At 57.7% G+C, this 15,968-nt stretch overlaps 1 protein-coding gene across 1 annotated transcript; it reads left to right on the top strand.

Annotated features, from left to right (window-relative positions):
- Positions 1-1,195: 1,195 nt before the first annotated feature.
- DDX27 (DEAD-box helicase 27) lies at positions 1,196-12,096 on the top strand. Its single transcript, XM_044421286.1, has 21 exons — positions 1,196-1,313; positions 1,414-1,545; positions 1,879-1,938; positions 2,856-3,006; positions 5,831-5,880; positions 6,040-6,129; positions 6,769-6,874; positions 6,958-7,131; positions 7,277-7,427; positions 7,559-7,658; positions 7,874-8,015; positions 8,364-8,517; positions 8,619-8,700; positions 8,814-8,991; positions 9,109-9,215; positions 10,516-10,618; positions 10,703-10,797; positions 10,912-11,041; positions 11,196-11,286; positions 11,547-11,621; positions 11,727-12,096. Exons 1-21 carry the CDS (start codon positions 1,233-1,235, stop codon positions 11,740-11,742), a joined length of 2,268 nt encoding a protein of 755 aa, XP_044277221.1. The 5' UTR covers positions 1,196-1,232; the 3' UTR covers positions 11,743-12,096.
- Positions 12,097-15,968: the final 3,872 nt, after the last annotated feature.

Genomic DNA, 15,968 nt, shown 5'->3' on the forward strand with positions numbered 1-15,968 from the left:
GGGGGGCGGGGCGCTTCCGGGCCCGGCGGCGCAGCCCGCGAGCAGCGCGCCTTTCCGGCCAGGAGCTGCGCTGCCGCTGCCGCTTCTGCCGCCGGGCCGCCGCCGGAGGAGAACCGGGGCAGCCACGGGCGGGAGCGCCGCCGGGGCCGCGAGAGCGACCGCCCGCGGAGGGAGCCGCTGCGTTGCGGCCCGCTCCCTTCCGGGCGGCGCGGGGCCGGGCTCTTGGCCGCGGCGCTTCCCCTGGTGGAGCGCGAGCTGGGTCGGCCGCCGGAGCAGGAGCAGGAGCAGACGCCGCTGCCGTGCCAGGGCCGGCGAGCCCCAGCGCGGAGCGCCACGCCGGGAGCGGGCTGCTCTGCCCTTGCCGCGAGGGGACGCCGGTGCCGGCGGCGCGCCCGGCGTGCTGCGGAGACCGCCGGCCTGCACCTGTGCCCTGCGCGGCGCTGGGGCCACTGCCTGCCGTGCCAGCGGGACGGCCGCGCTCTGAGGAAAGTAAAATGCGCCCGTGACCGAACAAGCGTGGGCTCCTGGCTGGTCTGCCAGAGACCCCAAAGGGCAGGAACATGAAATGCCCCGCGGTCAGGCGGGGCAGACCGTGCAGAGATGAGCCCTGAGGCGACCGCTTCCACGCCAAAAGTCCTCAGCATCTGCAGGGCATGGTTGTTCTTGCTCAGCGCGAAGTCGCGTCCGACCCATCGCGACCCCACGGTCAACATCCTGTCCTCCGCCCTCCCCCGGTGGCCACCCAAGCTCACACCTACTGCCCCAGTGACCCCCTCCAGCCACCTCATCCTCTGCCGCCCCCTTCTTCTCTTGCCATCAATTGTTCCCAGCATCAGGCTCTTCTCCAGGGAGTCCTTCCGTCTCAACAGGTGGCCAAAGCATTCATCTTCAGCATCTGGCCTTCCAAAGAAAACCCCACGGACAGTGCCAAAAGGGTACGATAGCCACGAACCGAAGCAACGGGATGTTTTCTGCTGCGACTGTTCCGCCACTACTCCTCGAAAAGGCCTCGCAGATTCGCGGCGTGCGATGGCTGCGGCCGCGGGCCTTGCCTAGAGACGGGCGGCCAAGGCCCACCCGGCGCCCCGCGGTCCGCGCGCCGAGCCGGAGCGGGGCCTCCTTGCCCGGGGGCCCCGCAGAGGCCGGCCTCGTTTCCGGCCGGAAAGCGGCCGGCGGCGCACCGGCGGGGCCCAGCGCACTTCCGGCTTGCCTTCCGGTCCCCGTGAGCCACGATGGAGCCCGGCGCCGACCTGAAGCGGAGCCTCGACGAGCTGGAGCAGGACGAGGAGACGGATTCGGGCTCCGACTCGGAGGTAGGCAGGTGGGCGGCGCGGCCCCTCGCCCCCGCCCGAAGCGGGGCTGCCATGGCGGCGGGCGGGCGGGCTCGCTCCAAGCACTCTTCTCCCCCTCCAGGAGCTGGTCGGCCCCGGCCGCCGGCGAGGCCTGCGTGGAGACTTCGCCGCGGGGTTCGTCTTCGCCGAGAAGGAGTTCGCTCGGCCCGGCGCCGGCGCCTGGGCGGAGGCCCTGAGCCAGCTGAAGGGCAAGGTAAGGAAGACCCGCGGCCCCTGGCCGAGGCCCGCTTCCCGGAGGCCCGTGCCCAGCCGCTGTGCAGGCGGGCCTCCGCATCGATCGGCTCGGTAGGATCGGCTGGCGGGGCCACGCTTCGAGTCCTGCACTTTGCGCAGAGTTGATGGGTGGCCCTCAAGGAGCTCCGTCCGCTGCGTAAGCAAGACCCGCTGCCCAGAAGTCCCGTCGGCCACTTCTGCCGCATCCCCTTCCTCAAGCTGGCAATGGAGCAAATCAGGAAGGTTGCCCGAGACGAGGGTGGCTCTGTGACCCGTATTCTGTTCTTCTTGTTTTATTTTTCTCCCTGCCCAGAGGCCAGTCACGAGCCTGGATGAGAAGATTGCAGCAGTGAGGAGAAAAAGGAAAGCTCAGGTAGAAGCTTGCTTGCTTGGAATCACAGACTCCTTGTGCTAGGTGGGGTCTATCTGTGACATCTGCAACAAGGTGCCTGAGTTCTCTAGTTGTGTGCCATAAGTAGTAGAAGTTTTGTCAGCTTATTATTTGCATGTGTTGAACAGAGGCTGCGTAGGCTGGGGTAAAGGAGCATGGAAGGAAAACTTCCAGCAGAATCTAGTGAGGGCCTGGCCAGGAACAATCTGCCAATAGCACAAGGTATTGGTGTGCTTGGCACTTCGTAGAGTAAAAAATGACAAAGTGTTGTTTGCAAGGAACTTAAAAAAAATACACTGGAAACAGCAGGAAAGAGGAACAGGAGTTAAAGCAATAGTAAACAGGCAAGAATTAAGCAATGGTTTGACTTATCATGTGCTTATATTTGTCACAGGTTAAGCTGCAAAATGTTGGGGAGCTGTGGGATTGGCAATGGTGGGTTGTGAGGAGAGACTTGAAGGGAGCAAGAGAGCATTATAGAGCTGTTACAAGAAGTATCACCAAACGTTTGGATCAGGGAAAGAAACAGAACAGTCTTTGGAGGGAGCAGACGTTTGGGTAGGGATTCAGGAAATGAAGATTACGGGCAGAGACATGTTGGAATGTAAGAGCAGTTAGGTATGGGGCAACAGTGCCAGAGAGACAGGATGCTAAGGACAGGTAATTGTCTTTTTAGCACATAGGCCAGTCATAGCTGACTGCTCCCTGGACATCTAAAGCATGAAAGGGTCACGGTACTGAAAGGGGTGTGGGATGCCAAATGTTCGAGGCATCCACAGTATGGTTGTGCTTTTTATAGGGGTCTTAAAGGAGCTCCATCCATATTCTCTGCTCTTGGATCTGTAACTCCACCATTTGTGGCGGGGAAAGAAATTTCAGGTTTCTGGTATCTCCCTTAGGAGAAGCAGACTGATGAAGGAACCGCACAGAAGGATGATGGAGGGCCTATGCCTGAGAATGAAGATAAGGCAAATGATGAAGATGACGGTGAGGAGGAAGATTTGGGGTCTGAATATTCCTCAGCAGACGAGAGCATCTTCACGAAAGCAGGTAACTAGCAAAGTGTGTGTCGGTGTGACGCTGTGGTACATAGGCATGCTTTCTTTTGTAAATTGCGTGTTACGCTCAATAGAAAGCGCCCCTTGGCCTCTGTCTTGTGAGGCAGCATCTCTGTCCCCAGGGACACATTCCAGAGAAGCAGTTATACATCTTGTCTGTTACAGCAAGAGCAGAGTCCCATGGCAACAAGAAGCTCATAGCTGAGGGCAAAATAAAAAAGAACTCACAGGCACATTCGAGCATGAAGATGGATATTAAAAAGTGGATAGTATGAATTTTTGAATGACACAACATTTTGATTCTTTGCTACCTATGATGATGCTTGTTTTCTGTAGGTTTGGGTTTGACATAAAAAGTGCTGTGCCAACTTTTTGTTCAGGGTGTATAAAAGTGTCGCTCAGTCTTTCTCTCCAGAAGACTACTGAGTAAACTTCACGATGATGGGTAAGGAGAAGTAGGTCCTCTTGTGGGTTGCTGCATGGCTAAAGAGAAGGAGCACGTAGACCGTTCTTGCAACACAGCCGGCACGTAGTGAGTCTCCCGGGCATTTTAAGTTGATAAATTATCGGAAGCTGGAGTTAGCAGCGTGGTGATGAGGTTTCTAGAGGGCACCATGTCATTTCCAGTGCTGATGCTGGAAAAGGGTTTTGAGGGGGTGATTGATCGCGTAATAAAAATGTTGACCCAGTGGACTGTGGCCGCTGTGAAGATAAATGAATGTTATGTTAGAGATAATTAGGGAAAGGAACAAGTCACATCTACTGCTGAGGTCTCGGGATGGTCCACAGAGTCTTATTCAGATGGTCAACAGCTTTGTTCTAGATTATAAAGCATAGCCTGGGGTCTTCTGATTCTTTTTATTTTTGGTGAGCTCCAGCAGCCAGCGTCTGTTTGCAGCATGATCTCGGGTACCTCCTTGCGGAATTCAGCTTTCAGAATTTCTTGTGTCATATAGTGCAACAGGAAAGTAGCACAGTGGTCCTGTAGTTGCTGGACATTTTGCATCTCCTTTCTCTGAGATTGGAACGCATATCGAACTTTTCCAGTGTGTGGGCCATTGTTTTGTTTCTCACATTTGCTGGTTTATTCTTGGTATAATTTGGGTGGATTCAGTTTCTGCAGCTTGGCCTGCTCCGTTGACACCCTGCCTGCTCCGAGCGCTTCCTTCTTTCCGTGGGCTTGCAGGGCAGCTCTCAGTTCACCTTCTAGTATCTCAGGCTCTTCCTGGTAAGATTCCTCTCTGAAGGAGTCTCATCCTTTCATTTCTTCTGCTTAGTTTTTCCATACATTGTTTCCACCATCTCTTTTATCCCGGTTAGATTTTCCCCTGTTGGGCATTCAACGTTCCTAATCTAGAAACTGCTTTCTCAGATCTTCTGGAAGAGAAATCTTGTTTTTCTTTTTCTGTTCTCATCTAGTTCCTTGTGCTGGCCATCACAATAGTTCTTCTTGTCTCTGTGTGAGAGTCACTGCTGAAAGGTTGCTTTCAAGATTCTGAATCCATTGCATGACCATACTTTGGATCTTGCAGGTACTGCGAGTTGTTTCTCTTTCCTCCCCTCCTCCTCCAAAAAAAAAAAAGAATTCGCTGCCACAGGAATTGCTAATGGCCACCAATCTGGATGCCTTCAAAAGGAGATTGGACGGATTCATGAGGGAGGAGGCTACTAGCCTTGCTGGCCCTGTGCCACCTCATTCACCGGTTTCAACATGCCTGCATGCGCCAGTGGCTGAAGAGCTGGGCAGGCTGAGGTCTTGCAGCCCCCTGCTTGAGGGTTCCCGTGGTAACGGGTTTGCCACTGTGTGTATGGAGGCTTTAACTTGCAATCCTGCGTTGATCGTGGAGGTGGCCTCAGTGGCCTCATAGGCCCCTTCAGATTCTACTATTCCATGACTCTGTGGGCTGAGCGCACATGAGTTTTCTTATGTTCGTTCTTATTCTAATTTCTGCCTACTTGCGTTGGTGGCATGTATGTTTCCAAGCCCAATTCAAAGTCTTTATTGCAACCTATATAGCACTACAGTACTGTTTGTACACTCCTCCCAGGCTCTGGCCCAGCCCCTGTGCTTGACACCCGAGTGCCACCCCTGTGGAACACCTTTTGCCACCCATCTGCGGGCCTTGTCCTCTGAGTGCCACCTCTGAAGAAGCCTCAGGAAGTGGCCGCAAGGAAGAGGGCTTCTCAGTGGTGGCCTCATGTCTGTGGAAGTTTTACCATTGAGGTGGCTTGGCACCAACTCTGCTGTCCTTTCATTCCCAGGTTAAAATCACCACCTGTGCCAAGGCACTTAATTGCTTTTAATGACATACACAGAACGTGTCAACATTTTTTTTTCCACCTGTGTAATTATATTGGATTTGGTTTGGTTGTTCAAATTGTTTGAAATTTTGCTTTAAACTTCATATTGAAAGTGTTGCGTATTTATTTATTTTTCGATTTATATCCTGCCTTTTTCCTACAAAGGGCTCAAGGCAGCTTACCTCATTCTCCTCCTCCATCTTATCCCCACAACAACAACCCTGTGAGGGAGGCTGGGCTGAGAGTCTGTGACTGGCCCAAAGTCACCCAGTTGGCTCCATGGCTGAGCGGGGACTAGAGCCCAGAACATCTTGAGTCCCAGTCCCATGCTCTTAACCACGACGCCACCCTGGCTCTCTATTTGTATTCTGCGTTCCACGACGAGTTGTTAACTGCCCAGAATTCTTCAGCTACTGGCTGGAAGACTCTGCTCAGCTCTTGGCACAGGGCTAGGGAGACTCTCGCAGTAGTTTGTTGTGTGAAGTTACAATCATCTTTTTTCCACTTCTTTGTAGATACACTCAAAGTGAAGCCACAGAGGAAGCGGAAGCGAGGCGAAGAGCAGGTGAGCCCTGGGCGTGTGGAGCCAGTCCGTATTCTTCTCTACGTTTTGTCTGAAGGGCACTGGGGGTGGGACGGGGTGCTGGCAGGGTTTGTCCATCCTCAGCGTTACTGATAGGCATTCTGCCTCCCTCTCTCTCGTTCGCTCTCGCCCCACGTGTAGGGAGCAGAGCAGTTCTTTGAAGAAGATGTTTCCCAGTACGATGACAGCCTGTCGTTCCAGGACATGAACCTTTCCCGGCCTTTGCTGAAGGTATCCAACTATTGTCCCTCTTAGAAATGGTTGGGGGGCATCGGGCTTGCTGCCCAGTGTGGGACTGCCGTGCCTGAGAGCCCCTGCCACCCCCTGTGCCATCGCGGACGATGACACGCCCCCCTCGCCTGCGTTCAGCAAAGCAGCCGTGGTGATGGCGGCAGTGCTGCGGACTTGCCCATCCGAGTGCAACAGTCAGAAGCAGAACTGGTTATCCGAATAACCCGGTTATGAGTTCGGCTTGCGGCCAGCTTTGTGGCCATCTCATGGCACTGGAGGGCTTGAGGGCTTCTGTCCAAAATTGCCCTCGGACGGGCCTGCAGGAAGCACGCAGATGGCTGGGGAAAGCTGTCCTGCGTTGCAGGCCTTCTGCATACGGTCCTGCAAGGCAGTCGTGCTGCTGAGGGACAGCACTGCTGACCGGCAGGGCAAAATGTGGGGCGATCAGAAAAGCGGGTGGCAGGGATGAGCGGGCGCCTGGCAGAAAGAAGTGGGGGTGCGGCGCTGTCCCTCCTCGCACAGGAGGGTTCGGGGAGCAGCAGTACTGGAAGCTGGTGGACCAAGCTGCGCAGCAGGGGAGTCCGGGGACCAGCTGCCTGGTAGTGCCCTCAAGCTGGCTCCCCGTCGCTGTGTCAACAGGCGATCACTGCGCTGGGCTTCAAGCAGCCGACCCCCGTCCAGAAGGCCTGCATCCCTGTGGGGCTGCTGGGGAAGGACATCTGTGCTTGTGCAGCGACGGGGACAGGTAATTGGCTGCTTTGATGCGGGGGCAGCTGGAGAGAGCCCGCCGGGCACGGTGCTCATCTTGCTGCGTTCCCTGCCTTCTAGGGAAGACTGCGGCCTTCATGCTGCCCGTCCTGGAGCGTTTGATCTACAAGCCACGCCAAGCCCCGGTGACCCGCGTGCTGGTCCTGGTGCCCACGCGAGAGCTGGGCATTCAGGTGCACGCGGTCACGAAGCAGCTGGCCCAGTTCAGCAGCATCACGGCCTGCCTGGCAGTGGGTGAGTTGGGCCGGCGGGCAGCAGGGGGGAGGGGCCGAGCGGCATCTCCCTGCTGCAGCCGAGCCCCGTTGCAGTAATGTGGCGCGACAAGAGTGACCGGGTGTGTCCTGGGGCTGATGGGCTTCGCGCGGTTTCTGTCACGCAGGTGGCCTGGACATCAAGACCCAGGAGGCCGCTCTCCGCGCGGGCCCCGACATCCTCATCGCCACTCCGGGCCGCCTCATCGACCACCTGCACAACTGCCCATCCTTCCACCTGGGCAGCGTGGAGGTCCTCATTCTGGACGAGGCCGACCGGTGAGGGGCTTTTGTCGCACCTGGAGAGGCTGGTCACACCCTGCGGGGCTTCTGGGCACTGGGGGGGAGGCAGTCTCCCTCCTTCCTGTTCTTCAGACTGCCTCGCTCATACGCTTCCTCTTCCTCTGCAGGATGCTGGACGAATACTTTGAGGAGCAGATGAAGGAGATAATTCGGCTGTGCGCTCGGCATCGCCAGACAATGCTCTTTTCTGCCACCATGACAGATGAGGTGCTGGGCCGGGCTGGGAGCACAGAGGAGGCTGGAGCGGGTGCTTGTGGCGGGCGTGCCGTGGGCTCCCTTGAGTGTTCCTCTTGGGCTCAGGGGCTCTGAGGGGCATTCCCCCCGCCTTTGCTCCCCGCCAGAGGAGGCTGCCCTGCTCGCTCTGGCAGGAGGGTGGCTGCACAGGCACAGCGACGGTGGGCGTGTCTCTCCCCCTCTGGTAGGTGAAGGACTTGGCCTCGGTCTCCCTGAAGAACCCAGTCCGGGTCTTTGTGAACAGCAACACGGATGTGGCGCCGTTTCTCCGGCAGGAGTTTGTCCGCATCCGGCCCAGCCGTGAGGGAGATCGGGAGGCGATTGTGGCAGGTGGGAGCACGTGGGGGCCGCTCCCAGGCAGCCTGTGGGCCGAGGAGGCTGCTGCTGATGCATCTGGAGAGCCAGTGTGGTGTCGTGGTTAAGAGCCTGGGACTGGGACTCAGACAGTCTGGGCTCTAGTCCCCGCTCAGCCATGGAGCCAACTGGGTGACTTTGGGCCAGTCACAGACTCTCAGCCCAACCTACCTCACAGGGTTATTGTTGTGGGGATAAGATGGAGGAGGAGAAGGATGTAAGCTGCCTTGAGCCCTTTGTAGGAAAAAGGCAGGATGGATGGATGGATGGATGGATGGATGGAAAGAATAGAATAAATCAAATCAAATCTCCCTCTTCCTGCAGCCCTGCTGACACGGACGTTCCCGGACCACGTGATGCTGTTTACCCAGACCAAGAAGCAGGCCCATCGCTTGCACATCCTGCTCGGCCTGCTGGGGCTGCGTGTCGGGGAGCTGCACGGCGACCTCTCGCAGGCCCAGCGCCTGGAGGGGCTCCGGTGGGCACCGGGCGAGGGCGGGCTGGGGCAGGAGGCAGGAAGGGCAGCGAGTGGGGCAGCGTGCGGGAGCTGGCCGCCTGCTGACCCCGCTTCCCCCGCAGGCGCTTCAAGGACGAGCAAATCGATGTGCTTGTGGCCACGGATGTCGCAGCGCGCGGACTGGACATCGAAGGCGTCAAAACGGTCAGGAGAGGCCCGTGTCCCCCTCCCCCCCCCCCCCCCCCCCCCCCCCCCCCCCCCCGGTTGCCTGCGCTTGACTCGGCCGTCTTGGCTCCCGGCCCTGTTTCCGCTTGCAGGTGGTCAACTTCACGATGCCCAACACGGTCAAGCACTACGTCCACCGCGTGGGGCGCACGGCTCGGGCAGGGCGGGCTGGCCGCTCCGTGTCCCTGGTGGGCGAGGAGGAGCGCAAGATGCTGAAGGAGATCGTCAAGGCCGCCAAGGCCCCGGTCAAGGCTAGAGTGCTCCCCCAGGGTAAGTGCAGCGGGGTGGGGGGGCGTGAAATCGGGGTGGGTTTCTGGCCGGTCCTTCCCTTCCCTGGGCCCTCGCGTGATGCTCGAGCGACCGCTGCTTTTGGCCCCCCCCCCCCAGACGTGATCCTGCGCTTCCGGGAGAAGATCGAGAGGCTGGAGCCGGATGTGTACGCGGTCCTTCGCCTGGAGCGGGAGGAGCGGGAGCTGCAGCGCTCGGAAGCACAGGTGCAGGAGTGCCCCAGCACCTCTTTGTGAACGGGGGGGGCGGGGGGGGGCACCGAGGAGGCAGAGGAGCTAGAAAGGGTCCAGGTATGCGATGACTCTGTGGCATTTAGTTTAGCAGTAGGTGATTACAGGATTGCGTCTTTTCTCAGAGTGCGTATCTGTCATAGCATCCCAGAAGAATAGAGTTGGAGGGGGCCGTGAAGGCCCTTGGTCCAGCCCCCTGCTGTTGAAGGACACCAAGTCACCCCGTCCCACTCAGAGGGGCTGTCCAGTTTCGCCTTGAGTGTCTCCAGTGTGGGCGCACTCTCTGCAGATCCTGCCGTGCACAAGCCAGGGATGCTGCTGCAACCGCTACAGCAAGAGATGGGGCTGTGTCCGGTTCTGGGTACCAAGATTTAAGAAAGATGCCTGTAAATTAGAAAGTGTCCAGCAGAGGGCAACAGAGATGATCCAGGGTTTGGAAATGCTGCCCTGTGAGGAGAGACTGAGGGAAATGGGCATGGTCAGGAAGGCAGAGGGGGGACATGACGTCCCTCTAGAAGTTCCTCCAAGGCTGTCACAAAGAGGGAGGTCAGGATCTCTTCTCACTGATGCCGGAGTGCAGGACATGGAATACTCCGTTCACGCTGCGACAACCCAGATTCAGGCTCGATATCAGGAAAAGCTTCCTCGCTGCCAGAGCAATGAGACAGTGGGACCAGCTGCCTGGAGGGGTGGTGGGTTCTCTCACACTAGAGGCATTCAGAAAGAAACTGGACGGCCATCTGAGTGGGAGGGTGTAAACTGGTGTCCTGCACCAGCAGTGGGTGGACTGGGTGGCCTTCCTGGCCCCTTCCATTTCTCCTATCATTTTAAGTGGGGAGGAGGAGAATGCGGGAGGTGGGCGTCTGGCCACAGCTGAGGAGGGAGGGAGAACATGGCTGGAGCTGCTTTAGGGGTTGGTGGAGCATGGTGCCTCCCTCTGAACTGCTTCCCCCCCCCCCCACTCCTTCCCAAAGCAAGCTCCTGCAGAACTATGCATTTTGGGGTCCAGGCTGCTTTAGCCCCATGATGTCTTTTCTCAGCTGGCCAAGTTCTGGAAATGTCCCCTCTGGCATAAGATGTGATGTACACCTTGTGGGTGGGCAGATGATGGGCCGTGTGCGCACGGTCCCGTCCTTGCCCTGATCCCTCACGGCACCTCTCCCCAGCTGCAAAGAGGAGGCCTTGGCCAGCGCTCTTTGCTTGGCTCCCACCCCCCCTTGGAAAGCCGTGTCAGGAACTGCGCTCTCCTGCATCATCTCGCTGTGCGCTTTTCCAGATCAACACCGCCAAACGCAAGCTGGAGAGGGGGGCTCAGGAAGCAGCCAAGGGTGCCAGTCGCAGCTGGTTCCAGACTCAGGAGGAGAGGAAGCAGGAGAAGCGTAAGGACCCTGCTCGAGGGGGCGGCCGTGGCTGAGGGTGCCTCTGGCCCCAACTCCTCCCTAGCGTGCCTTCTCCTCCTCCAGTTGCCAAGGCCCTTCAGGAGTTTGACCTGGCGCTGCGAGGCAAGAAGAGGAGGAAGAAGTTTATGAAGGAGTCCCAGAAGAAGGCCCAGCTGACGGTGAGAGTTGCCTGGAGGGAGGGGGAGCCGCCGCTGGGCAGGGCGACAGGCGACAGGCCACGATTCCCCGCTGGGAGCAAGGTGTCGTGAGCCTTGCCTGCTGCTGTGTTGCAGCCCGAGGAGCGGTCGCAGTTCGAGGTGCTGAAGGCCCAGATGTATGCCGAGCGCCTGGCCAAGAGGAACCGCCGAGCTCCGCGGGCCCGGGCCATGCCGGATGATGATCCCCCGGCGAGGACCGGAGCAGGTAGGCAGCCGTGGCTTCCTCTCTGTGCATGGGAGGCAGCAGGTGGGCTCAGCAGCCGGGTTCACAGGAGGTGGGTTGCCTTCCCCAGTTTGTGGAGGACGCAGCCCTGGGGGGCTCAGCTCGCTTTCTAAGCCGCTCCTCTCTGTTGCCGAAGGACTCCAGCAGCAGCGGAAGAAGAAAGCATCTGTGTTTGACGAGGAACTCACCAACACAAACAGGAGGGCCTTGAAGCAGTACCGTGCGGGGTCAGTATCAGCCTGGCGGAGTGGAAAGGGCTTTGAGTACAGCCCCCCCCCCCATGTATTCCTGCTGTGGTTTGCTCTGGGGGGAGAATGGGGCTCTGGGTACTGAGCATTCGGCTTGCTGGGCAGCCCTGTTAGGGCCGTTGCCAGTGGCCTTCCTGGGAGGCTGAGATTCGCGGTCTTGGAGGAGCGGGGCTGCGCGAAAGCATTTGCTCGGCTGGTGGGGCTGGCCTGGCTGTGACACTGACAGCACTGTCCTGCAGGCCCTCCTTTGAAGACCGCAAGCGCCTGGGCCTTGCCGCCAGGAGGAAAGGCGGCAACCCCAAAGCCCGCTCCAGGTGAGCCTCTTGCTGTGCCCTCCCTTTCTTTGGGGGGCCCTCCCCTCCCCCCCCCCTCCGCTGTGCCCCAGAAGACTGACGTGCTGCCTTCCCGACCCTGCGCAGGTACAAGAGGAAGTGAGGAGAGCGGCATCACAGGCACCAGGTGCACGAGGGCCTGGGAGGAGCAGCCACCTCTGCTGGCCGGCAGGGAAGGAGGCGGTCAGGAGCACGCGCCCGTCGCTCCTGCCCTTGGTCCCAGGGACAACAGTGTGCTTGCCTGAGCACTGCCGCTTTCGCGGGTGCCTGACCTTCCGCAGTTCCAAGGACGTGACACTGGACACTGTGTGCCAGACTGGGTGAGGGGGGGGAGGCTGCACTGCTGTCGGTCTTCTCAGCACTGCCACGTGCCTCGCTCCTTCCAAACACAGGCGCTTTGCAGGCAGCTCGGGGAATGGGTGACCAAGTCGTGCCCAATAAACCTGGAACAACTTTCCCGGGTGGTGGATTAATGAGCTGTGTTTAATAGCAGTGAAAATCATTGCTTGATTGAACATTCAGCTGGAGATGACAGAGGAACAAGGCGCCTGAGCGAGGTGCTCCTGCACTGGAGGCCCACCGGCGGGCAAGAACCCCAGGGGGAAATTGGGTCCGCCCAGTGGCGCAGCTCCTCTGTCTCTACGTGGCGTCCTGATGCTGGACCACGGTGCTGGTGCGGCACTTCTAAATGCAAGGGGTGCGGGTGGCATTCTTCCCATTCACATTGATGGGCTGGCGTGGGTAAGAGCCGGAATGAGCCTTCTTGCAATGCCCGGCATGGCGTGGCGTCTTAGTTTTCAGCCTTCCAGACTTGGTTGAGCATCTCTGTAAAGCGCTGGAGAGGAAACACGAGTGCCTTTTTGCAGGGCTGGCCCTGTCCTTGCGTGGACTGAGGCGGTGGCCTTGGGCTGGCCCTTGGAGGAGGAGGGGAGGAACTGCGCAGCCTGTCCCGCGCCCCCTGTGCCAGCTCCTGCCTGAGGTGAGATGCTGGGCACGACCCCCATGTGTGGAAATAGGTGGCTCCCAGGCCACTTGAAGTTTGTACACAAAACAGTGGGTGGCACCTTCCTCCTTCCCTCAGGCAGCAAAATGTGCCAGACCATCTGTCCCTTTTGCCAAAAAACCCTACCAGCCACAATGCAGGGGGTTAAAATAGCAAGCCATTAACAAGAGCGACAATGTAGCGTATCACTCCTTCATGTCCTATAGAAGAACTGACTGTCTGGTGCAGTTACAGTCTTCATTTCTTCTAAGCTGGAACTCAAGGTGTTGTGTCTGGGCAGCCCAGCCTAGCTCTCATCCTGGCTTTAAGCAGCCCTGCCACTTCAGCAAGCTTGCTGTGTCACATGCTTTAAGCCCAAAACAAATTCCAATTACTGGCTCGATCCAATTTTCTGAGATCCCTCTGCAGAGAGATCATAATTTAAAGCTGAAAACTCAACCGGAAACATCTTTAGTTACAGCTACGAAAGAGGCAACCGTGCTGACATCAGAAGCACTGTGCTGGCACAGACAGGAGCAGTTCGGGGCTCCTGCCAAGGCAGTCTGCAGGACCATCATGCTCCCATCTGCCTCTCTTCCTGCACCAGAACGCATGTGGCTTCATGGCAACGGTCCAGGGGAGGGACCTGCCCACACGGAGGCCGCAGCAAAAGCCTTTCGGGGAAGCTGGGCATCGTTCAGCAGGGTCCCGGGAAGCCAAGCCCGCGGTGGTGCCCTGCCGCACTGGCCCTGCCTCAGTCGGCGTGTGGCAGCTCAGCCTTGCGCCCTCGCTCTGCCGCTCGCATGAGGATTGGCATGCCTGTGTGTTGAGGACTACTGACCAGGAACGTGCAGCACTGACTCGCACGCAGTCAGCGGCAGAGCAGTGCTGCGTAACAGGAGCGTTCCCGCAGCCAGCCCACTGCGGACCAGAGCAGCCTCGGTTTCCTAGGTGCTGCTGTGCCCCTGCAGTGCCTCAGTCTCAAGGACAGCAAGAAGCCCAAGGGGGTTTGTTGAGCTAATGGAACAGCTCACCAGTGGCCCCCCACTCAGCCGGCTCCTTTCAGGGGGGAGGGGGGGGGGGGGCAGTGAAGCCAGCTGCCTTCAGGCGTCCAGGCGGAGGGGCCGGGCCAAGCACCCAGCTGTCCGCTTTTTCTGCCAATGCCACAAAGCCTTGCAACCGAATGCTGGCAAAACAACGCGGCGTTTCTCACTCAAGCCCAGCTGGAAGCAACTAGGCGACCTGCTGATAAGCAGAGTCCCGGGGGTGGCAGAGTTTCGCAGGCACCGCGTCTCGCCGGAACACAGGCCTTGCGATGGCCCGTGATAGCAAGCACTTGCCCATTACTGGGGGCTGATGTTCTGGCATCCTTTGTCCACCTACTCTGCTGAGCTCGGCAAGGTGGGAGCTTTGTCCACAAAGTGGAAGGCCCCCGTGGCTGCAGGGCTTTCCACCCCGCCACAGCGCCTGAATGCAGCTTCACCCAGCGGTCTGTGCGCACTGAAAGTCCCTTTTCACTGAGCGCATGAGCTCCTGATGGGGGCTACTGACACAGAGCAGAGATCACACAGGCTGTTCCAGGACCAGCGGCCCTGCGGAAGCTTTCAGAGTGGCCCACAACCCAGCGGGGTCCAAAAAATTAGAATACTAAAACTCGCAGCAGGAAGGAAGTATAAAGGCTCCAGTGTAAATGCATTTTACTGGAAACCCATGCCAGTATCACCCACAGCACTATATTTCTAGGCGCCGTGGACTGGTGTGAAAGCTGGACTGTGGAGAAACCAGGCAGAAGAAAAAGGGTGTGCTCGGGGCATGGTGCTGTCAGAGCACTTTGTGAATGCGCTGGACTGGCAAAGGCAGAGAAGTGAGTCCAAGAGCCAGTCAAGCCAGGGCTCGCTCTGCAAGGAGGAGGGTGACGGTGGGGCCATCATGCACTTCGTGATTGGTAGGCGGTAATGGTGGGGGAAGTCGGGGGCAGGAGGAGAAGACCAAACACCCAATGGTTTGAATCCACACAGGAAGCCGCAGCTGGGGCTTGGAACAGTTGAACGGGTCTGTCACGGACACGGCGTTTTGGAGGGCTTTCTTTCTTAGGGTTGCCATAAATCAGAGATGACTTGATGGCGCATAACAGAGCTTATTTAGGAAGGAAATTGGAAGCAAGTGAAGCATCTCTTTAGCAAGGAAATTCTCACGCTGGTTACTGCAAAGCTAACGGGAGCGAAGTGGCGGAGAATGATGGGGGACAGTCAGGTGTATCCCTCCCTCCCTCCTCCCCTCTGTGGTGTATTCAGACCAGGAAACCTCCTGATGATACTCAAGAAGGCTGCCTTGCTGTCATGAAACCCCCCTAGAAACTCGTTTGCAACAGCTGGAAGTGGACTGCAGCCCGCTGCGCGAGCCTTTCCAGTGAGGAAGCGCTAGCTCATCTCCTACTTGCCCAGACTGATTTTCACAATCAGTGAACGTCTTGGCAGCCTTTTTGCTAGCCAAGGTAAATGGGCTGGTGCCCACTGACCATGGGAGCTGCAGAAGATTGTCTCTGCAGTTGCACAGCCTCCCTCCCCCCCTCCCTCCCTCCCCCAGATCCAGTTCAGAGCAAGGCTGGAAGCAGTTCGGGACTCCTCTGCCAAGGCAGTCCGCAGGACCAAGACCATCACGCTCCCATCTGCCTCTCTCTTCCTGCACCAAGAACGCATGTGGCTTCATGGCAACGGTTCAGGGGAGGAACCTGCCCACACAGAGGCCGCAGCAAAAGCCTTTTGGAGGAAGCTGACAGGAGCTGGGAAGCATCTGGTCTGAGTCAAATCAAATTCTAGAACGGAGACTTCAAAGTGAGGAAACAGGCAAAGAAAAAGCTGAAGAGCGGAATCCAGAAGTTTGAATTGCTTCAAAGAGCTTGGAGATGAAAACTCTATCGTGGGGGCACAGATAATATGCAAACCGTAAGTGAGAAAAGGTAGCACAAAGTCCAGGAAATCACCAGCATGGTGAACCCATATAGACAAGGAAGCTATTAGCAAGAGAAAAGCTTCCTTCACAAAATGGGAGTTTGCCCAAGTGAAAAGAAGGAAGCAGTTGGCAGATGTGATGATGGGATGAAAGTGCGAACGGGGGATGTGGACATTGCAGAGAGTCAGTCAGTCTCCACAGCAGAGGATGAAGAGCAGATCCTGAGCTCATGTATTCTGAAGGGAGTCCAAGAAATTGGGCCAGTAGATTAAATCCTCTTGTTCAGACAAAGTCAGCAAGTCACAATGTCCAGATGGTATCCATCCTAGAATTATTAAACTGAAGCACAAAATTGCCGACCTTTCCAAAATACTTAACATCGTAACGTTTAAAAT

This window comes from Varanus komodoensis, unplaced genomic scaffold, assembly GCF_004798865.1.
Source record: "Varanus komodoensis strain SLA01 unplaced genomic scaffold, ASM479886v1 scaffold117, whole genome shotgun sequence".
In the NCBI taxonomy this organism is placed as follows: domain Eukaryota; kingdom Metazoa; phylum Chordata; class Lepidosauria; order Squamata; family Varanidae; genus Varanus; species Varanus komodoensis.